Source organism: Gopherus evgoodei, chromosome 18, assembly GCF_007399415.2.
Source record: "Gopherus evgoodei ecotype Sinaloan lineage chromosome 18, rGopEvg1_v1.p, whole genome shotgun sequence".
NCBI classification, from domain to species: domain Eukaryota; kingdom Metazoa; phylum Chordata; order Testudines; family Testudinidae; genus Gopherus; species Gopherus evgoodei.
In genome coordinates this window covers 6,183,645-6,206,335 of record NC_044339.1, presented here as the reverse complement: position 1 = coordinate 6,206,335, position 22,691 = coordinate 6,183,645, and the positions used below count along the sequence as shown (strand labels likewise).

Sequence of the window (22,691 nt, the reverse complement as noted above, 5' to 3'; positions counted from 1 at the left end):
AGTTCCATTGTGCCAGAGAAGTGAAGCTCTCACCCACAGTCTTCATCCTGGAGCCCTTGTCCAGTCTTCCGGAATGTCTCCCGGCTTCCATGAGTTTTCAAAGATAATTGCTAATGGCTCAGATATCTCTCCAGTCAGCTCCTTGAGTAATTACTTGCTCTATCCAGGGTATTTTCAGAATTCTGCTATAGCATGATAGCTCGAAGGATTGTAATGTCTGTATTATCGACTGTTTGAATGTCCATGTTTCACAGCTGTAATTTAACACAGACCAAATGTATGTTTTTAAGAGCCTGATTCCGATTTACTACCATTTCATCAGATGTTTATGCTTCCAGAATGTCTGTTTCGCTCTTGCTGTTCCAGAGCCGGCTCCAGGATCCCGATCGTCCATGGGGATTCGTCCTAAGCAGCAATAATTTCCCCTTGCTGAGCCGCCGTGTCGTTCACTGGGATCTTTCGTGGTTTCCCAGGATCCTTACAAACCACCGGAGTTTCTGTCTGGGCCACATTCAGTTCTAGACCCTGTTCTGCCATCCATAATCTTCCCCATTAACTTCACCACACCTTCTTCTGGGTCAGCCTCATCCGCCACTCCCAATATGGCCACCTGTTGGCGCCATCTCTCGTGAGGCTCTCTCAATATGGCCTCCCATTGGCAACCACCTCTCCACTCCCAATATGGCCTCCCGTTGCCCCGCCCTCCCCGGTATCAGTCACTCCCATTGGTACAATCTTTCCTCTTCACTCCCAATGAGGCCTCCCATTGGCAATCTCTGTCCTCAGTCCCGCCCAATGTGGCCTCCCATTGGCTCCCTCTGCCCTCAGTCGCTCCCAAAGTGGCTTCCCATTGGCTCCATCTCTCCTCAGCGGCTCAGCCCCGCCCAATATGCCCCCGTATTTAGCCACTCCCAACCTTAGCCCAGTCGCCGCCCTGTGGTCTTTAGGGAAAGTAGCATCCTTTCCTGTTCCGTCGCGGTGGCCTGTGGGATAGCGGCGGCCGTGTCGCGGTTGTTGTCAGCACCCAAGATGGCGGCGGCCTTGGTCGGTGTCTCCTTGAAGCGCAGCGTCGCCAGGGTGACCCTGTGGGCGGCCGCGGGGCAGGTGAGGGGGGGCCCGGCTGGCGGTTACATCCGTGAGCGGGTCGGGGGCTGGGCCCGCGGGGGAGGAGGTGGGGGGCCTGCCGGGGGCTGTGGAGGGAAAGGGGCTGGGGGGGGTCGAGGGGGGCAGGTGGTGGCCTGCCTGCCCCCTCCCAGCTCCCTGCCCCCATCGCGCCTCTGGGGGGTGGCTAGCGGGTTGGGGGGGCTCTGGGTCCGCATCGGTGCCCTGGGGGCGGGGCTTGCGAGGGTGGGGCCGCCAGCTCCCCCCCATCGCCGCTGACTTGGTGTCTGATCTTGGGCAAACCATTTTCCCTTCCGTGCCTCAGTTTCTCTCTCCGTGAAATAGGGGCGGGTGTGGGGAGGCCGGATAGATTTTTGGGCCACTTCGGTGTCTTAAAGTGACTTTGGTGACAGCTGTTCTGTTTAGCTTAAAATGCGTTTTTTCAGAGGCACGTGAATCATTTTGAAAGTCATCTAGATTGGTCATGGTCCTCTCTGCCTATTCATACCAAAACACATGAATAAGTAATGGAGATCTAGATAGGCTATGCCTTGTAGGCTTTATATGTGGTGTTTACGCTAGCCAAAATGGGTCTGTAATTCTCCACTGATGTTAGCAGTGTTTGAAACTAGCAGGTATGTGGGAAGGGATGGGTCTTATCTCTATTTGTTTAATTAATTAGAAAATGAAAATGCTGAGGTTGACGCTTGTTGAAGGCAACACAGTAAGTCAGTGGTAGATCCTGGACTCCTGACTGCAGATACCTTGCTTTAATCAATAGACAACAAAATAAATCTCTTCCCAACCCAACACGTGTTGTCTAGTAAAATACACTGAGGAAATCCAAGGGGCCGTGTTGTTGTTGTTTGAGCTTAGGCTTGTCGTGGAGTACAGACAGCAGCTGCAGCAGCACCTACTTGTCAAGAGGTAGCACCACGTATCAAGACATTTGCTATCTACAGATGGGATCCCGAGAAGCCTGGGGACAAGCCGCACATGCAGACCTATGAAATTGATCTGAATAAGTGAGTATGCATGTAAGATTATACGGATGTTGACCCCAGGGTGCTGCTCCACCGAGATGCCTTTTCCTCTGTCAGCTTTGGACTGGTGTAAATCATTTAAGGCTCTGGATGTGGATTTAATTGAGCCACTCTGTAGCTGTTAATTAAAGGTCATAACAGCACAATTAGTTTTACACGATCATTCAAGCTATGTTAGGATGATCCGTTACTGCACAGATGTGTCTCAGTCATGTTATAACCGGGCTTGGTTTTGCCAGTGTAGATGGGACCAGATTGTGTTATGACCAGGTAAAGGAAGCCTGGTACAGCCATGTAGTACAATTGCTTTAGCCTGATGGTAACACAGGGCCAAAACATGACAAGTAGAACTGTGTGTGGGGGAATCCAACACAGCTGTCTCTCAAGATGATTAAAAGGATAGTTCAATTTCAGAATGTACACGAGGCCCTAAAATGTCCCCAAGCCATACTAGAAACACAGACACATCCAAGGCTTTAGCATGTTTTGGAATATGTGACAAAGTTTCCATGTGCATTCCAACGTGGAACTGTGCTGTATGGGCAGCTCGTGCTGGTATAGCAAGAGACGGATCCAGCAGAAATTATGGAGGTTACGCCAGCTCCTCTCAAAGTGATCGTGTGCGCCTGCCGTTTATCACTTGGGTTTGCAGCTTGGGGTCGTATTAGAGATGCTCAAGTGGCAGCTGGGGCCAAGAGCACTTTCCCCTCTGCAGTTAGCAAGAAGTGTACAACCTTTTCTCTGGGATGTAGGAAGGAGCCTTGGTACAGACATCTGTGTCCCTGTTTCCTCAGGATCCATCACATGCTACTTGGGGTCCATCTTAAGTCTATTCTGAAATTTTAAACTAATGCAGAATGTAGCCACATGCTTATTTAAAAAACATCTCGCAGAGAGAGCTGACTGTATTGCTGCTCTGTTGTCAGCACTGGCTTCTGACTAGTTTCTGGCTGGAGTTTTGTTTATCTATCATATAAACCTGTTACAGAAATTTATTACATAAACCTTGAATGATTTGAGACCTGGCTTTCCTTATGTATTATCGCCTCATTTATGTTTAATGAGGACACTCAGACTCATAATAAGTCTCATAATACCTTGATTTAAAGGGGAGGAGCCTTGTAGCAAGGTATTTACAATGAAAGCCTGTGGACTGTCCAACCCAGCCAGAGTTATTGATCTTTGGGGCACAGTGCAAAGCTCATCTGGTTTTTGGGGGGCTTTCCCCCCTCAGAAATTTTGGCGAGGGTGTGTATTAAGGCACATGGGGTAGTATCTGAGTTTTATTTGATTGGGCGATATATATTTTGTCATTTGGGACTGGCTTAGACGGATTTAGAATTTTTATCCTTAGTATATTTGATAGGTACTTCCTAATAGAAATGTGAAGAATAGAAAATCCAGTTTTTGTAGAATCTGTGTTCTTTAGCAACAGATATATAGGCCTTTAGCTGGGGGATGCAGATACTGCTCCTCAAATAAGGAAATTAATCTTTTTAGAATTTCAGCAGGAGCAAAGAGGGAGTTGTTGCAAACAAGGTCAGACAGTAACTTTATTTCCAGAATCTAAGAGGGATTTCACAGATGTATGAGAAGAGTGGAAAGGAAATAGTTGGGCTGTGGGGAATATGCAGGCTTATTAAAGTGACCGGTTTCCATTATAGGTGTGGGCCTATGGTACTTGATGCTCTGATCAAGATAAAAAATGAGATGGACTCCACGCTGACCTTCCGCAGATCATGTAGGGAAGGTGAGGTGCTCTTTTTTCAAATTAATTAATTAATCTGTTATGCTGAGGATCATTTGGCATATTAAGTTTTGAGAAGCTACTCATCTAAACCAAAGTGGGTGATGAGTGAATATTCTATCTCCTGCAGAACATCTCAGGATAGACATTAGTATACTATACTGTTTCTGATGCTGTTAAGTACAGGGCACTTGACATCTGTCAGGTTCAAGTGCTAGGCTCATTCACAGATCACAGTTATTAAATAACGTTGTTTCAATCTCAGTCAAAATTATTGCTCCTGAGTTTTGTTTTGTTTGCTGGGAATGATTGAAGGATTTTTCACTCTGTTTCCTCTTCACCACGTTAAATGATTAGTGTTAGGGGGAAATCAGCCTTGGTGATTCTAAAAGCCACCTTTGTGTGTGCTGGACTGCAAGAGGTTATTTGGCCAAGAATTGTTTCTGGTTTTGCAAATATTTCATATACTATAAGGCTGGAAGGGACCACTATATTCATCTAGCCTGACCTGTTATAGAATACAAGTTGTAGGACTTCCCTGAATTAATTCCTGTTAGAATTAGAGCAGATCTTTTACAAAAACATCCAATCCTGATTTTAAAATGTCCAGTGATGGAAAATCCACCATAATCCTTGATAAATTGTTCCAGTGGCTAGTTGCCCTCACTGTTCCATATTTGCAGTTTATTTCTAGTCTGAATTGTTTAGCTTCAACTTCCAGACATTGGATGTTGCTATGCCTTTGTCTGCTAGATTGAAGAGCCATCCCTCTAATATCAAATTTCTGTTCCCCATGTAGGTAATTACAGACTTTAATCAAGTCATCCCTTAATCTACTCTTTGATAATTAAGTAGATTGAAGTTTTTGAGTCTCACTATAAGGCTTTTTCCCCCAATCTTTCAGTCATTCTTGCAGCTCTTCTCTGAACCTTCTCCAATTTTTTAGTGTTCTTGAAGTGTGGACACCAGCACTGGACAGAGTATTCCTGTAGCAGTCACACCAGTGTAAAATACAGGGGTAATATAATCTCTCTACTTATGGTTTTAATATTCTTCTGTTTATGCATCCAAGGATTACATTAACCCTTTTAGTCACAGCGTCTCGCTAGGAGATCATGTGCAGCTGATTATCCATCATGACCCCCAGTCTTTTTCAAAGTCCCTGCTTCCCAGAGTAGCCCTTTATCCTTTAAATGTGGCCTAGGCTCTTGGTTCTTAGGTCATTAATCTGTCTGTATTGAAACACAAACGTTGTTCTCCTGCGGCCAGTTTACCAAGTGATGCAGATCGCTTGGTATCATTTACCTATTCTCGTCATTAGTTACCATTCCACCAATCTCTGTGTAATCTACAAACTTTATTGGTTATCTCTTTTTTCTTCCTGGTCTTCGATAAAAATATTGAATAGTGTTGGGCCAAGAGCCAGTCTCCTGTGGGACCCACTAGAAACACTCCCAGTGGATGGTGATTTCCCATTCACAATTACTTTTTGAGACCTATCAGCTAGCCAATTTTTAATCCATTTAATGAGTGCTATGTTGATTTTGTAGCTTGTCTGCTATCCAGCCTAGCTTCTCTTGCTCAGTCCCAGGGTGAGACCATAATTCTGTTGATGTCAGTGTGCTGACTTGGGAACAGTTGTCCTGTGGTGGCACGGGACAGACAGATGGGTTGAAAGGGGCAGAGTCCTCATATTTAATTATACAAGGTTGCAAATAAAAAACAGAAACATGGAAGGGGAATAGATTTCTGTTTAGTCTCAAGTATTAGAATCTTTTCCACAGAGCTGTCTGGAAGACATCTCATTCTAAATGTTGTTGCTCATTATTGACTCTGGAGATCACAAGGAGGAATTTCACATTGGGCCATTGCTTTCAGAATCTGGTGTTGAGGAAACAAATACCTGAGAAATGGTGCTGACTCTCAGTTCAGTTCCCTATGCATTTGGAAATAGTTGCTTTGATTATTTTTCTTTAAAAGTTTAACAGTCACAATTTTGTTGGGCTGACCTAATATATGTCTTCTTCTGCCACAAACATTGTTTTGCTCTCCAGTCCCTATTGATAACTTGCTGGGCTGTCAGAGGGAGTAGGAATTCCACACCAGATCCATCTAGTGGTCCAGCTAGTCCAGTACCCTCTCTAAAAGTGGCCAGTATCACATACTTCCATGGACAATTCAAGAAACCCCATAATGGAAAAAACAAAGGAAGCTCCTTAACCTGTTAGTTACTGGTTGGCTTATCCCCTAAAACAGGGCTTTATGTCCCTTAAAATTTTTGTGTCCATATAAAAAGTGAATCCCTCTTTGGAATACTAAATCTCTTCATCTTGGTGATATTTGGGACAGATTTCTGTCACCAGTGCAGAAAAGTGTTTCCTTTTGTTAGGCTTAAAATGGTTGTCTTTCAGTTTCATTGACTTTCCCATTGTTCTTCAATTGTGGAAAGATAAATAGCATCCAATATACCTTCTGTATACCAGTCGTTATTTTATAATCTTCTGTCGTGTCTCTTTTCTCTCAGCCACGCAATCCCAATTTGTTTCAATCTTCCCCTTTATAGAAGTTCACTGTGCTGTCAGTCTATTTTGTTTTTTGGGTCACCCTTGGGTCACCCCTTCTATTTCTGCTAAATCCCTTTAGGGATGAAGTGACCAGTTCTGAACACTGTATTCCAGCTGAGGATGTGTGATGGATTTTATATAAAGCTACTATAATCTTAATAGTTTCCATTCCATTCTTTGTAGAACCTCAGATATCTTCTGCTTTTTTTTGAACACTGCTGCACATTTCACAGAAACTTCCAGGGAGCTTTGTTACACCCAGATCTATTTCCTGCGTGGCTACAGCTTGGTAATTAGAATAAGTAATCTGAACTACTTGTACACATGTGCATTACCTTACCTTTGTCAACCCTGAATTTGCCAGCTACTGCTGATGGAAGTCTGATGGAGCCTGTTTCATTGTTAAAGAGTGACACTTCTGGCTGGCACAAGAGCTGCTTTGAATGAGATCCCAAGATAATTCTGATCTTCTTGGTAGAATAATGACAACTACACTAGCTTTTAAGATGGCATTATGGCTGGGGAAGGGGGTAGTTTGGTGCAAAAATCCCCCCCCCCCCAAGGTGAAAGGATACAAGTCAGATGCTCCATTGTCTCTTCTCTCCTTCTCAGGCATTTGTGGCTCCTGTGCTATGAACATTAATGGTGGGAACACCCTGGCCTGTACCAAAAGAATTGACACCAACCTTAGCAAGGTCTCCAAAATCTACCCTCTCCCCCACATGTATGTGGTAAAGGATCTCGTTCCGGTGAGTTTCTGCCTCTGTTGTGGTTTGTGGGACCAAGGATGACAGTGTTTCAGACTATACCTTGGTTTTCAGGGACAGAGCAGCACCCAGCTGAGAGAGCATTCCAAAATTCGTACCTTTATATAATGTCTTTCTAAAAACTTTTGTGATCAAACACTAAGAGCTGGAGCAGAGAGAGCTAAGGAACCGATTCCTTATTCCTGTAGCTTCTTATTTAACAGGAACAGGTGTAACCACTGGCTATGAAGTGGGAGGTTAAAGGGGCAAATGCAGCACTGTCTGCCTGAATGTGTGTGCAGAACATCAGATCTCTTGCTAGTACAAATCCTAGTAAATAGTCAGTAAAATACTTTTTGTCTTTTTGTTTGTTTAAACTCAGGACATGAGTAACTTCTACGCTCAGTACAAAGCCATTGAGCCTTACCTGAAGAAGAGGGATGAATCGAATCAGGGCAAAGAGCAGTATCTGCAGTCCATAGAAGATCGTCAGAAACTGGTTAATACTCATGTTTTATTCCCTCCCCTCCTCCGGTGCTTTAATTTCATCCATATAAGAATTAGGTTAGATATTTTAACATAGTTGTCGTCATGCGTAAATCAGGGCTGTTCCTCAGAGGTAGGTGCAGAGTGGAATGTGGAATCATTTCACCATCCCTGCTAGAATCTTTTCAGAGATTCCCTTATGTGCTGCCAATTGATTAGCTGGAATGTGTATAATGTTCTGTGGGTTTGTCTGCATGGTGTTAGTTACCACAACTCCTATGAGTTGTGTTCTAACGGGATGGAAAACAAGCAGTATAGATAGACTTAAACATCAGATCAGCTGTCTGTACTGAGATTTTGTCTTCACTGTCAAAGAGAATTTTTTTTTTTTAACATCAAGATAAGATGCATTAGATCGCTGCGATTTTATAGCAAGGTGAGACTAGGCTTTGTGGTTATTACCTTGATGTAGCTTGGTGAAGTCAACTCTGTACCATCCCCATCCAAGTTAGACCTCTCCTGACTACATCATGGTAAAAACGACAGTGCCTTGTTTCCACTAGGATTTTACAGGGAAATAGCTAACACACATTAGCTAGCTCAGTGTGAAAACACACGTTTTTGGCATTGTGGATATGGCCATGGTGTTAAGCCACAGTTAACATTGTATAAGGCACCATGAGTCGCTGTTGGTCATGTTTTAACACATTGTCGTTTTCCCAGGTTAGTAAGCTCTTTGGGGGCTTTATAGTGTTGACAGCTAGGATAGAAGACTGGAGGGCCTTTAAAGAGATTTGCCACCGGAAGAGTTTTGAAGGGAAAAAGAGAACATTTCTAGAGAAAACATTTTACATTGCTAGTAGCTTTGTGTGTTTTTGTTTTTTTTTTTTTCCCTTTACACACACCAACTGTAGCAAAATACAGGTTTTTCTCTTCATATCCCAGCCTGTCCAGATAAATCTTGCAGTCAAGTTATAGTTCTGTGCTAGGGACATTGGTCTGTTGCTATGGCCAATACCATGGTGTTGCAAACGCAATATCACTGCAGTGTCAAGGAGAGCAGATGAGCTAGAATAGATCTTCCAAAGGAGTGAAAGAGGGCTTAGTTTGAACAGCAAACATTCTCTTTTTTTTTTAAACAAACAACCTAAGAAACTGTTTGAAAACATGTGAGAAGTAACAGGATATAATTTTCTAAAGGAATATCTGGACACTTCCAGGGTGAGTCTCAATTTATGAAGTGTTTCTGACGTATGAAGCCATCACATGACTGCTAAAAATGTCAGTGGTGCCATAACATAGCAGTACAGTAACAGCTGTGTTATCCAGCCTTGTATCAGCTGGAAAGCTCTGTAAACCGGCATTTCTAATCTTCATAGAAAGTCCACTTTATGGTCTGGTTGGCATGGGGCTGGCAGGCTCCCTACCTGGCTCTGTGTGGCTCCCCGGAAGCAGGACATGTCCCTGCTGCTCCTAGGTGAAGGAACAGCCACAAGGGGTTCGGAGTGTGGGAAAAGGTTGCGGGGCTGGGGATTAGAATGTGGGAGGGGATGCGGTTCCTGGCCCATGGGAGCTGCAGAGCCAGCATTTAGCACAGGGCAGGGGCAGCACGCTGAGCCGCCTGCCGCGCCTCTACCTAAGAGCAACACGGATAGGTCACCCACTGGGGCATGCTTGAAACAAGCTGCTGGAATATAAGCATTGTTTTCTCATACACTTCTCCTACTCCTCCAATATTTTCATGGCACGCTCCCTCCACAAAGAATCCTGTTAGGATGAGGGGCGGCTCTGTGTTTTGCTGTGCCAAGCACGGCAGTCAGACGGCCTTCAGCGACTGGTCACGCAGACTCGGCAGCATTTCTGTGAGTGATTTGCTGGTCCTGCGCCTTTGGCGTACCCGCTGCCGAATTATCACCGAAGCTGCGGGACCAGCGGACCTCCCGCAGGCATGCTGCCAAAGGCTGCCGGACTGCCACCCTCATGGCAACTGGCATGCTGCCCCCTGCAGCTTGCCGCCCCAGGTATGCACTTGCTGCATGGTGCCTGGAGCCGCCCCTGGTTACGATACAGCCAGAAGTAAAGGATCCCTGGTTTCCTGTTTCAAAACACCAACTGACAGGAATCTCTCTCTACAAGTGCAGAAACTGGGCCTTTTGCACACCTTGCATATGAACATATCGAAGTAGGAAGTCACAAGGGGGAAGAGAGTGGACAGGGAAGCACGTGTCACCTTTCAGAAGAATTGTTTCCTAGATAATGTCTTGCATTGCTGGCTGTCCTCTCTCCCATTTGCATTCAGGATGGGCTCTATGAGTGCATTCTATGTGCCTGCTGCAGTACCAGCTGCCCCAGTTACTGGTGGAATGGAGACAAATACCTGGGCCCTGCGGTGCTTATGCAGGTAAGAAGAAAGTAACTGCTGGGGGGCGGGCACTGCAATGGGATAGTGTTTGATAAAACAGGATTGTTTAGTTACGTTCTGGCACTTCCCCTTTTTCTGAAGCCAGTGGAAATGTGCAATGTGGCACTGTACATCCTTTTAAGGGGCTCTTGTTTACTCGGAGCTCAAGAGCAAGGGGTTTAGTAAATCTCAAATATATTAAAATAAATCATATTTTGAAAAGTCAGGAACCCCACACAGGGATGCACCTTGCTCTAATCCTGTTTAATTCAGGGTTTTGGAGCGGAGCAGCTCCGGAGCAGTGGAGCTGCAGGTTTTTGCCTGGAGCTGGAGCACACCTCCAAAGTCCTGGTTTAATTCCCGCCCCCAGCGAGTGTTGGTGATCCACTCTAAGCCCTGCTTGTTGTGGACAAGTGTGGGTGGGGCATAATACAGATGTTATGAAAAGCCTCGTGTTTTTTATTATCTAACAGCCTGAAGAGCAGTAAGGCAAAAAAAGAAAGTATCCTGTTTTTCCACTGCTTACCAGAGATTGGCATGCTCTTCTAGATGATACGCATAGACTAATTGGATCATGTTCTTTGCTGTCCTATAGAGATTCCTTTTTTTTTCTCACCCCAAAGAAGGGCACCAAACCCACTTCCTGGCTTGTTCCAAAAGATCAGCGGGTCAATTTGTAGAGAGAGAGACTTAGCACAAGATAGAAAGTCAGGAGTTCCTGAGTTCCAGTTCCAGCTCTGAGACTCTTTCTCTGTGACTATGGTCTTTTCTCTAATTTTTCTCCCTCAGTTTCCTTGCCTGTGGTATTAAAATGACAAATACTTGCCTTCCTCACATGGGTGTTCTGAGCAAATAACACTTTGTAAAGTGCCTTGAAGATGAAAAGTACAAAGTATTTTTTATTGCATCTTACCTGTCATGCTAATGCATTGAGCGTATTGCACTGGCAAAGGAAGCAAATTAATCACTGTGCCATTGATGAAAGATCACATTAGCTATTGCAACAATTTCCAGATATTTTAACTAATTACTTATAGTCACAGTTGCACTCAAGATTTTAAAGAAGTAGCTGGAGTTCTGCAGCATATAAAAGGAAGTGATTTAGACTCTGCATTGAAAGCCTTAAGTTAAATCATGCTTTTGTAAGGTATCTTTAATCAAATGCTTTTTTCCAAGTATAGAAGGCTACAGCATGCCCGGTAACACTCTGCTTTTCAGGCGTACCGCTGGATGATTGACTCCAGAGATGACTACACAGAAGAACGTCTGGCACAGCTTGAGGACCCATTTTCCCTCTACCGCTGTCATACCATCCTGAACTGCACAAAAACTTGTCCCAAGGTATGTATCCCTCTGTTACAGTGTGTACCCATATGTTCACCCCTTTTTCAAGACTATGATAAATTTCGTACAAAGTATACCTTGTGAGGTATCATTTGAAAACTCATAATTTACTGATCCTTATTGTTCGAGTAAAGTGTGTGGTGGTGGTGGTGGTGGTGTATGTAAAGTTATAGGATTCTGCTGTGTGATATTACCAAAAGAATGTTCCAAGTCTGGGGAAGAGTCACAAATCAGTTCCCCAGAGAGACACACACAGCCAATACCTCAGCCAGATGTCCGCAAGATCAAATGGACTATCACCTGGTTAAGTGGCCACTCTTTGGTAGGAAAGAAGATGTGAGCGAAAATCTACATCTTGACAAGGAAACAGTTGGGGGTTCTGTCCCCACAGACTTTCTGTCTCCTGAACCTCAGCTGGAGAGGATTCTCAAAGAGGAGAAAGAGCTATAAAAAGAGATAGGAGATGCCCCAAATTATCTGTTCCTCCTTTCTCTCTACTCACAGTTTCCACAACACCTGAAGAACAAATGAAACAGCCCTGGACTGGGGGGAGGGATCCTGACTGAAAGATTCAGGCTTTGTCTCTACACTGACAAGTGAAAGACAAAACTTTTTGTTGTTCAGAGGTGTTTAAAACAAAAACACCTCCACCCTGCAAAAGACAGAAGTTTTGTTGAGGAGAAGTGACAGTGTGAATAGCACTTTGTCAGCAGGAGCGTTCTCCTGCCAAAAATGCTAACGCTGCTCATTGGGGGGTGGAAGTTTTGTTGGCAGAAGAGCTATCTCCTGCTGACAAACAGCGGCTACGCTGCGCGCCTTTTAGTGGCATGGCTGAAGCAGCACAGCTGTGTAGTGTAGACATAGCTTCAGTCATTACCTTCTTTCTGTAGTTTAATAAACTTGTTGTATTGTTGTATCTAGACTGGTGGTTCTCAACCTTTCCAAAATACTGTTCCTCTTTTCAGGAGTCTCAAGTTCGAGCACCCTGCCTGGGGCTTAAGCATGTATCTTAGCTTCGTGGGGCCCCAGGCAGCTGCCCTGCTTGGCACCCCCTAGTGTAGGTCCTGCACTTGCAAATCGCCCCGCCCCACACACACACTCATACCTGTCCTGTGACCCCCAGGTTGAGAAACACTAATCTTAATGAATTGACGTACCCCCTGGAAGACCTCCATATACGCCCAGGAATACACATACTTCTGGTTGAGAACCACTATGACTGGAATCCCCGGGGAGCCAACTGAGGTCACTCGCCAGGGTGAACTGCAAAGAATGGAGCAGACAATCCCCAAAGCTGGTGGATATTCCAATACTTAGATTTACCAAGCCAGCACAAAACAGCTTCTGTAATACCTCGCTGGTTACCCGGAAGCCAACAACACAGTTCCCTTACAGTGACCCAGACACCCAAGTCAAATATGAGGAGGATCACTGGAAATCTTCTTTATTCATATATAAAAAAGTTCTAGCAATCCCAAAGGATCAGACACATTACCTCTCAGATTAATGAATATTTCAGATTTTACCCAACTACACGCTTACAGCCAGTCCTTATTAACTAAACTAATATTTATTAAATATAAGAATATTGGTTAAAAGATCAGTATACATACAGATATGAGTACAATTCTTGAGATTCAGATTCATAGCAGAGATGGGAGCTTTGTAGTTGCAAAGAGTTCTTTCAGAATTAGTTCATAGGTTGTAGTCGTGTGTGTGTGTGTGTGAGAGAGAGAGAGACAGAAATATATTTGGGGGGTCCAGTCAGGACTGGGATCTCAGCCTTGTGGTTTAAGATGCCTCTGCATGAAGTCCCAAGCAGAATCTGAGTTTTAAAAAAAGGATTGGGACCCAAAGCATCATTATACAGTTCAAGGCCTTCTTGTAACAGCTCGGAGTCCTTCCGCAAACAGTATGCAATTATGGGGACTTTTGAAGTAGATCCCTTTCCTAAGCATTGCTGGTAATTATCTACATAGATTAACATAAAACAACTGTCTGTTTTTTTTCCACCATTCACAAATTTGCTGTACATTTCAAGGAGAGATGAATACAGCCATATCCTGTGTTTGCAGTTGATTTAAATGTTAAGATGTCCTTTTGATCTCTGAATTAACAGAGTACAGCATAGACAGGGACTGTTCAATTACATTGTTAACCTCTACCAATACATATGTAAACACACACAAACACAAACATTATCTACCAATATGGTTTTGGATCATTTATCCTGCAGGATTCTGAACCCTTTCTGGTCATGCGTGTCAACCCCTGATCTAGACCAGTGTATTAGGATTGAAGAGTTTGGGAAGCTCCATTTTAGGATAACAAGATCTGTGCATATCGTTTTCTATTAATAACATGACAGACTTTATATGAGTGTGTGTTGTCTAGGAGAGGGTTGGGCAGTACAAGGTGTGCATTTCTTGGGGAAAGTCTGGGACTGGGAATTTGCTGGTGTTGCTCTGCAGTGTAATTCAAAGGTGGCTGGCCATAGCACTCTTCACGGTATAACAGAGTAACTTACATGCTGGAGGCTGTGTGAGAGTAAATCAGGAGTGGTAGAACTCGCAGCAGAGCAGTGTAAAAGACATGCCAGGTTGGAGAACTGAGGGGACAATGCTGTTCACCAGGTCAGATTGTGCCCTGGGTAATGTCACAGCCTCCTTCCCTCCCTGATCTCACTGCTAGGATGTTTACAAAGGTGATGTGGGATGGGAGCAGGTGAGTAGAGCCCCATGTAGGTTGTTAGACGATCAGGTGGAGGAATTAGAGCGCGAAATGTGCTCCATTTTCTTGTGTCTGAGCAATCAGCTGCTGCACTTGTTTAGTGAGAAGTGAAACGTACCATGGAATGGAGAGATGACTGAAGCCCACTGTTTGTATTATGAGCAATTGTGACATCTCTTCTCCCTCGTCAATGAGGGTCATGAGTGCAGGGCACTTGCACTCAGTCTGTGGGCCCAATGACTGGGGTGGGAGCAAGAACATCTCTTGACCAACATGTTTGTGAAATACTGGGATTTTTTGCTAGAAACATATGTACCCCCTTAGCAAGGGGCCTCATCTCCCTCCGACCGCAAGAAAAAAAATCCAGGAAAGTCTTATTAGCTCCAGAAAGTCTTGAAAGCCACCTTCTTAGGAGATATTTGCCACACACCCTTCAGCTCAATTAGACACAATTAGTAGTGTCTACTTCAGAGATTTAGTGTTATAAAAGCAGGGGGAGGTGCAGGTCAGGACTGCAGTGCCCTGACTGAGTTGTGGTGGGCAAGGGAAGTCTATCATCGTTCTAAATAGTGGTGTAAGACCACCAAGAGCAATACACTTATCCTGTAAATAAGTATCTGTTCATATTCCTGGTATCATTCAGCGTATCATTGAAGTGCTGTATAGCTTGTGTGTGTGTGAGAGAGAGAGAGCGCGAAGAGACTTCAGCTGTGTCTGGGAATTGTAGCGCAGTGGGAACTTGTTACCAGGGCCCTTTTCGGTAGCTCCCAGTTTGCTTGTTATAAGGTACAGATCACTCCATTCAGAACCACAGGAATTTAATTTTTCAACTCAGATCTGTGCAGAAAGTAAAATCTCCATCATGCAATGAATTAGTGAGTTGTCAGGGCAGCTAATCAAGTTTGAAGGGTTCTAGCTCTCCTGCAAACAGTATTATTCTTTAACTTACCTGGGTTGCACCTGAAAGTGTGAAATTCTTCCCTATAACTTTTTGAAAACAACAAAGAAATTGCTTCTAATCAGATCCTTTACAACTGAAAGCCCGCTGCCTGCTCCAGGAGTATATAACTCTGGGAAGAAAGATTCTCGGGGATCATCCATCTTTACAAGCATGGATCACTATAACTCAGTGCTTCTGTGCATATTAAATTGTGATTCCAGGTTGCATTGATTGATGGCGTCTACAGAATGTAGATAGCCAGTTATGTCTGGAGCTAGATCACCAGCTGATGTGAACTGATGTAGTTCCATTGAAGTCAGTGTTCATTTGTGCTAACAGAAGATCGTGTGTGTGCATGCAGATGTGAGAGAGAGAATTGTGTGGCATTATAATGAAGCAGCACATCATGGGTCTATGCACGGGTGAAAGTAGAAATAGGGACTTACTGGTATAGGGCTGAATTGGGGCCGGTGCTCGCCCTCAGAAGGGGCGGAGCCTCAGGTGGAAGGGGCGGGCAATGGGGGGGTCAGAACCAACCCCAGCCCGCCCTGTACCAGTAAGTGCCCTCCCCTGCTGTGGTAGCACCGGCATCCGGGAGCTCTGGCAGCAGTTTAAAGGGCCCAGGGCTCAGCCACCGCCCTGGGCCCTTTAAACCGCTGCCAGAGGCCTGGGCTGCTGCTGCTACCCCAGGGCTCTGGGAGCAGGGCTGTGGGGGCTATTTAAAGGGGCCAGGGCAGTAGAGGCAGCTGGAGCCCTGACCCTTTAAATAGCCCCCGGGGCCCGGCTGCTGCTACCCCAGGGCTCCAGCAGCAGGGCTCTGGCAGCAATTTAAAGGGCCTGGGGCTCCAGCCTCTGCTGGGAGCCCTAGACCCTTTAAATTGCCGCTTGGGGAAGCCAGGCCACCCCGGTACGGTGCACCGGCTCTTGCCGGTATGCTGTACCAGGGCGTACCAGTTTACTTTCACCTCTGGATCTATGACTTGTTAGTTAATAATCATCATGTTTCAACCGAGACGCTGTAATCCTAGATCTTCCCTTGGTCATATCTGAATTCCCCATGATTAGCTGGCTGGTAGAGTGCTTTTGATTTTCCCTGTTATGGTGAGATTAAGCATCCTCGTTTAGTTAGGCATCGCTACAGGGTTACAGAAAGGCCTTTCACCGCATGAACAGTGGCTGTACAATACAACAAAAAATCCTTGGGAAAACGAAACAGCCAGAAGCATGATGTGTTAGAATCACTTTTGTGCTGTAGCCTGAAGTGCTTTTGCTTTCTGTCGCTCGGGTCCCATATAAGAGGCAGCTCTTGCTTTTCTCCTCGTTTTTAAATAAAACATTAGGATTTGTGTCTTGACTCCAATGAACCTTATACAAGAGACCATTTTTATTAGGCAAAGTCCTGCCTTCGGAGCCCATGTGAAAATAACCCCAAACGTACTGCGTACAACTCTGCTCCAGCTTCAGCAAGAGATCTTATCTCAGAGCAGTTCAGTTTGTCAGTCCCTTGAGTGGCTGCTTGTCAGGTTTTGCCATATTCAGACCAAAAGATGAAATGAATCTTTTTTGTTTCTTAAAATGACAAGGGCTGGTGCTAACAAACATATATTGTGACTCAGGAAAGTGCTGCAAACATTTGAACAAGGACTCTTTTTGAAGATTTTAGCGGGGTCAGAATTGGGCACTGACTGTGGAGAGGCAGCTACCTGCTGGATGTGTCCACACTCACCCCACCCTGACTTGCCTCTTCAACCCCTCCCCCCAACATTGTTCCACTTCTTAACTTGAAGGATGGAATTGGGGGGTGCAGTGACTTTGTGTCTTCTCGCATCATGGTATGCAGAGACATCCAGGACGTTGCCTGTCTTGTCGGGGGCAGATCATAACGGAGTGGCTCCACTGTGCACTGTGTCATGTGAACAATCAAAAGGAGACACCATACTGGGGCTTGCCATGGGAGCAGGTGGCCGCTACCTTTATTTTTCAGAATGAGAAGGGGTGGATTTTGCAGCCCACACTCTGCCAACTTGCCTCAGTGGGTCCAGCATGGCTGTGAGCTTACAGCACCAATCCATGTTGATGTAAAGGAAACGCTATTAAGTGTAGTGTTAATTTCTCTGTCCGCTAACTGTTACACTTTCTTTGTAGGGATTGAACCCTGGAAAAGCAATTGCCGAAATCAAGAAAATGATGGCAACTTACAAAGAGAAGGCAGTCAGCGCATAATGCTGTTTCTTAATAATAGGCATAAAACGCACATACTATAACTGAACGTAATTTATATCTGATTTAGAAAGAGGGTTCCAGCAGGGACTTATGTTTTCCAGAGATATGCATGTACAATAAATACTGTAAAGAACAAATAAGAGCTCCTACTTTACTAATAGAATTGAACCAGCTTCTCTCCCATGTGCCTCCTGGATGGATTTGTAAATTCCAGCTGATGTCTGAATTTGGTTGACCTCTGGTGTGTGCAGGTTATAGGAGTGCTACACCTCAGACTTTACTCCAGGATTCTGGAACTGGATATGGGGAAGTCGTCTGTTTCCGCATTGGCACCACAGCAAAGTAGTAACCCAAAGATAATTCATCTAATAGCATTCATTCAAATGTAGCCATAGCTGAGGTTAAAGGTATGGAAGAAGCTTTCAAGGAAGGTATATGGGTAGAAATTACTCATGATGTGGGAATCCTCAACCTGAAGAATTTTGGGGGGTTTCAGGGGAAGAATCTTGCCTGACAATGAAACTGTAACTACTTAGGAAAGTGCCATGATGTCTCAGACCAGTGGTCTATACCCTGCCCAGGCCGGGGAACTTAATGATCCAACCAGTGCAACAGATTCAGTGATGAATCCTGGTCATATGCTGCCCGAGGCACATTGCGTATGTGCTAAGAAGTCCGTACCAGATGCTTCAGAGTGCAAGAAACCCTGTAATGCCAAACTCTGCAATAACGTATCTATAGTGGAATGTTATTTATTCCCCTGCTAGTTACTAGTCTGCCCTGAAGCATGAGGCATTACATCCCACTTGGAGCATACTGATATCTAATGTAAACCTGGGTGTTCTTATCCATATAACTATCAGCTCCTTTTTTGAGTACTTAGAACTCTGGGGTGCTCTCAGATCTTGTGGCAATGAGTTCCATAGGTTGGCTATCGATTGTGCTTAAATCAATTTTCAATTTGCTTCCTGTTTGGTCTCATTGAGCACCCCCATGTGCTACATATTTCACTCGGTTGCAGCTGATCTGTGGTTAATAGTTCTTGAAAGCCATCAGTACTGGCTAACACCATAATAGGATACAGATCACATGTCCTCTTTAACTTATTGATATGTCTGTATTCTATAACATTGTCCCTTCTGCAAAATTGGATAATCTCTCCCATCTATGGGAAGAATTTAGTTTCCTTATCAATAATTTGATTCCTTATAAAGATGTACTCTCCATGCTCCCTATTGCTAAGAGGCAGAGCAGCATCTGAGTAGCTGTTCATATCTTCATCACATACTGTTCCTGGAATTAAGACCCATTATCTATGCTGACCTGTGTATCAGGTCACTCTCACCACCCTGCAGCCCACACTGAACCCAGCAACTGAAATTAGACCAAAGTATCACAGCCCACAGCAGACTAGACTGTTTTGTACCACAGGCTGAGAATAGGGGGGACCAAGTGCCCAAGGGCCCTGTAGTGATGGGGAAATTATTAAGTGAGATACCCCCAGGTAATCCTAGCAAGTGACCTGCATCCACATGCCGCAGAGCAAGGCGTCGGGATTTTGCGGTTCCCAGTGAGTCTGATGCTGGGTAGAATCAAGGGACTTCGATGCAATGCAATGCAATGCAATTCAACAAGGCTTTATTCAATATGTGCACAAGGAAAGCCCCTGGTCCAAAAATCAGGCAGAGTCTCTCCAACAAGGAGCCCTTCCCCTTGCTAATTTATAGCACATGGCACTTATGTAACAAGTTGCATACATGAACCTCTAACCAATCAGCGTTAACCTTTCCATATATGGGTTTGTTTATCACGTGCTCCTAGTTCTCCATTCCACATGCTGAGCTCACACCCCTCCCCGTGGCCTTCTCCAGAATGTTCCTAGGCTGGTGAGCCACAGCCTGCTTCACTATGCGTAAGCACCCTGTAAACCACATTTTATCCAAAATGAACACAAGCATCCCCTTCAAAGGTAAAAAATCTCTGAGGTCACTGGGGGAAATTCCTTCCTGACCCCAGCTGTGGTGATCGATTAGAACCTGAGCACTTGAACAAGAACCAGCCAGCCAAGCACCTGAGAAAGAAAATGCTCGGTGCCACCTCAGAGCCCTGCCCTATCCCATCCAATGTCCCATTTAAAGTCATGACCATCCCTGATGCTTCAGAGGAAGGAGATTCAAAAAAATAACAGAATACTTGGGGAATCCCTTCCTGACTCCTGTAGGTGGCTAACTTCAACCCTGAAGCATGAGCTTTTAGGATAATACCGTATACACTAGAAATGAGCCTCGTAGCTGCTGAGCCTGACCTCTACCACCATATATAACTAGAAGATGAGAAATTAAATCCCAGGGAGGGAGAGGAATTGTTTATGGTGCCCATGAGGTGTAATTAGGATTAATTCCTCCCACTGAGAAGGTCAGTTCTCAGAAGGAATAGTCTACAAGGGGAGATGGTGGGAGCCTCAGTGAGTCATTTCAAACCAGGCTTCATGGCACACTGGGCAATCGGTGAGCAGAACCATCCTGCATTGGCTGAGTAGAATGGACTAGATGATAAACTTCTAGGCCCTTTTCTCCTTCAGAAGAGTGGCATGGTCAGCGGGAAAGGGCATCACGGAGACTAACTAGGTGGATCACAGCAGAGAAAGAGAATGTGTGTTACAGAGATTGATGGACACACAGGGGTATAGCTAGTGTGTGTGTGTGTGTATGGTTGGGTAGCTAAAGCACAGGAGCGCAAGTCAGGAATTGACTTCGCCTCTGCCACAGAAGTGGGTTATACACTGCATAACCTTGGACAAGCCCATTCCTCTGCTTGTGCCTCAGTTTCTCATCTGTAAACCAGGGGTGCTGGGGTGTGCCTAAAACCCTCCCAGCTTTCCCTGGGCAGGATGGGAGCTGGGACTGGGAGACCCTCCGCATGTCATGCTCTCTGGGTGTCCTGGGTCAAGGCAGGGCACTGGCACGAGAGGAAGCCGGGTTTGCCATGTGCCCAGGAGCCCTCGTCTGGACACAGCCACCCACGGCAGCCCCGGGCAGAGAGAAACTACAACTCCCAGCCGCCCCTGCGCGGCCGCGCCCCGCCGCGCTGACCCGCCAGCTGGGCTCCTTTGTGTCTCCGCAGCGGAGAGCGAGGCTGGCCGCGGCCGGGGCGGCGCGCGCGAGCGAGTTCGGCTCCCGGGGGGCGCCGGGTGCTGCTGGTGCGCGCAGCCATGAGCGCAGGTGAGCGGGAGCCGGAGCCGGGGGGTGTCTGCAAGCTCCGGGCCGTGCACGGGACCCCCGAGGCCAGGCGGGGCTGCTGCATGCGGGGCGCTCTCCCGGGCGCTGCGAGGCGGGAGCTCCGCCGCCGGGGGAGGAAGTTGCGCCGGCCCCAGCGAGGGTAAGAGCCGGAGCCCCTGGGGCTGCTCGGTGCACCCCAGGGTGCCGAGGGCACGGCGTGCTCCCAACGCCTGGGCTCTGCCGCTGGGACTGGCGAGGAGGCTGGAGCCAGCAAGCTCCCGGGGCGCAGCTGGTGGGATGCTCGGGGGAACGAATAACCTCCAAGTCATGCGAGTCCGTTCTGAGTCCCCCCGCCCAGCCCGTCCTGCCCCACTTCCTGCGGGGTGGCTGGGTTTGCTCGGTGGTGTGTGATGTGCAGGAGCTGGGAGCCTGTGGGAACAAGCTGTATCTCTACCTGCTAAAGAGGAGAATCAGTTTCATTCCCGCAGGCCTCCACCCCCGAGGCTCTGGCAGTCTGTCCTATGAATGATCTAGTTGTCTGTCCTCCCTCACCTCCGCTTTCTTCATGTAATGTGGACATGCCCGCTGTTAACACACCGGCCAGCAGGCCAGCAGGCTGCTCTGCGGGGCAGGAGGACTCATGCCACAGCGTTACCCAAGTCCCCGAGGTGGCCCGCACCTGCTTGGGTTGCGTTTCTGGGGCTGCTCTGCTCAGCGGCCCTCTCTTGCCAAACTGGGGAGCAGGAAACGTTCAGGTGCCTTGGGCTGAGCTGTGTCTCCCACACTTCTCTGAGCTGCAAAATTATTTCCCAGGGACTGGCTTGTCCCATCCCTTGCGTGTCTTGGAACAGGGGTTGTCCAGCTTATGGCTTAGAGCCTTCCTATCCCCTTTACAATCTCACACTGACCCTGGGGCTGCTGCCAAAGTCACTTAGGCACCAAACTGACATTAGGAAAGTCTTGATGTTTTTTTAGCTGTGTTTGAATATGTGTTCCCGGCTCCTGGAGGGAATGGGTGGCCCGTCAGCCCACTGGGGATCTAGAGAGCGTTCTGCAACTGGTCTTCAGATGACAATCTAGGACAGCGGTTGGCAGCCTTTCAGAAGTGCTATGCCGAGTCTTCATTTATTCACTCTAATTTAAAGTTTCGCGTGCCAGTCATACATTTTAACGTTTAGAAGGTCTCTTTCTATAAGTCTATAATAATGAACTAAACTATTGTTGTATGTAAAGTAAATAAGGTTTTTAAAATGTGTAAAAAGCTTCATTTAAAATTAAATTAAAATGCAGAGCCCCCCCAGACCAGTGGCCAGGAGCTGGGCAGTGAGAGTGCCGCTGAAAATCAGCTCACGTGTGTGCCATAGGTTGCCTACCACTGATCTAGGATCTACCACCCTGGAGTCTGTCTTCTTGAGTTGTAAACTGCTACTGAAAGCAAAAGGGGAGGTGGTAGCTGAGTCCTAGAGCTGTGACCCGTGCCGGGTGGCTTAGCACTTACTCTTTAAACTATTGGGTCTCATGGCATGGAGGTGACCCCAGCGCACCATTTGTGGTCAGGTGCAGCACTGCTGGTGAGCCTCTGCCTCAGTTTCCCCTCACCCAGGGTCCAAACAAGTCCAAGCAGGCCTTTCTAGAAGTAAAGAGCACCCTCTTTGAAAGGTGTTGTTTATTTAACCAAAAAGGACAACAGGAAAAGGAACAAAAGCTGCAGTGAGCTGCTCCACCAGGAATGTCCGGTGGGGTGGGAGAGTGCTCCCGGGCTGGTATGGTGAGATAAGACTGAATTCCTTGCCAGGAGCTTGGGCCTCTGCTGGGCGTTGGGCCAAATACCAGTCTTCCCCAGATAGTCCTGTTAGCTGAGCTCCCCAGGACGTCCCACACCCAGTTCATTCTCCTGGGCAGCTCCAGTGCCTTGCCTGGCATCACTGTGTTCTTGGCCTGTCCCTCTATCTGCGAGGCTCGCTCTCCAGGGAGATACCACTGGGAGAAGCTGCAGGCTTCCAGCCTGAGCTCTCCAAAGCCTTGATAAGCCCAGACGCACATTACCTAATTAACAGCCACCCAGCTATGTAGGCAAGTCACCACAGGGGGATCTGGGTTGGCTCATTCTCCTTAGTGGAGTCTCTTAAAGGTAGGCTGACCTCCCAA

The 22,691-nt window shown here is 46.4% G+C and overlaps 2 protein-coding genes across 4 annotated transcripts in view; both read left to right on the top strand.

Moving 5' to 3' along the window:
• Positions 1 to 936: 936 nt before the first annotated feature.
• SDHB (succinate dehydrogenase complex iron sulfur subunit B) lies at positions 937 to 17,462 on the top strand. Its single transcript, XM_030537379.1, has 8 exons — positions 937 to 1,104; positions 1,978 to 2,126; positions 3,809 to 3,894; positions 7,068 to 7,204; positions 7,584 to 7,700; positions 9,987 to 10,088; positions 11,307 to 11,429; positions 17,248 to 17,462. The coding sequence occupies exons 1-8, from the start codon at positions 1,030 to 1,032 to the stop codon at positions 17,323 to 17,325; spliced, it is 867 nt and encodes a 288-aa protein (XP_030393239.1). The 5' UTR covers positions 937 to 1,029; the 3' UTR covers positions 17,326 to 17,462.
• A 3,004-nt stretch (positions 17,463 to 20,466) lies between these two features.
• ATP13A2 (ATPase cation transporting 13A2) overlaps positions 20,467 to 22,691 on the top strand; it is a 79,657-nt gene continuing 77,432 nt past the window's right edge. For 2 of the 3 annotated variants that reach the window (XM_030537744.1, XM_030537745.1), the window contains exon 1: positions 20,467 to 20,546. In XM_030537744.1, coding sequence (XP_030393604.1) covers positions 20,537 to 20,546 — 10 coding nt within the window. In that variant the 5' untranslated portion in view covers positions 20,467 to 20,536. Of the gene's footprint in view, positions 20,547 to 20,682; positions 20,704 to 22,691 lie in introns of those variants that run through there. The other variant, XM_030537748.1, reaches the window with a different exon arrangement.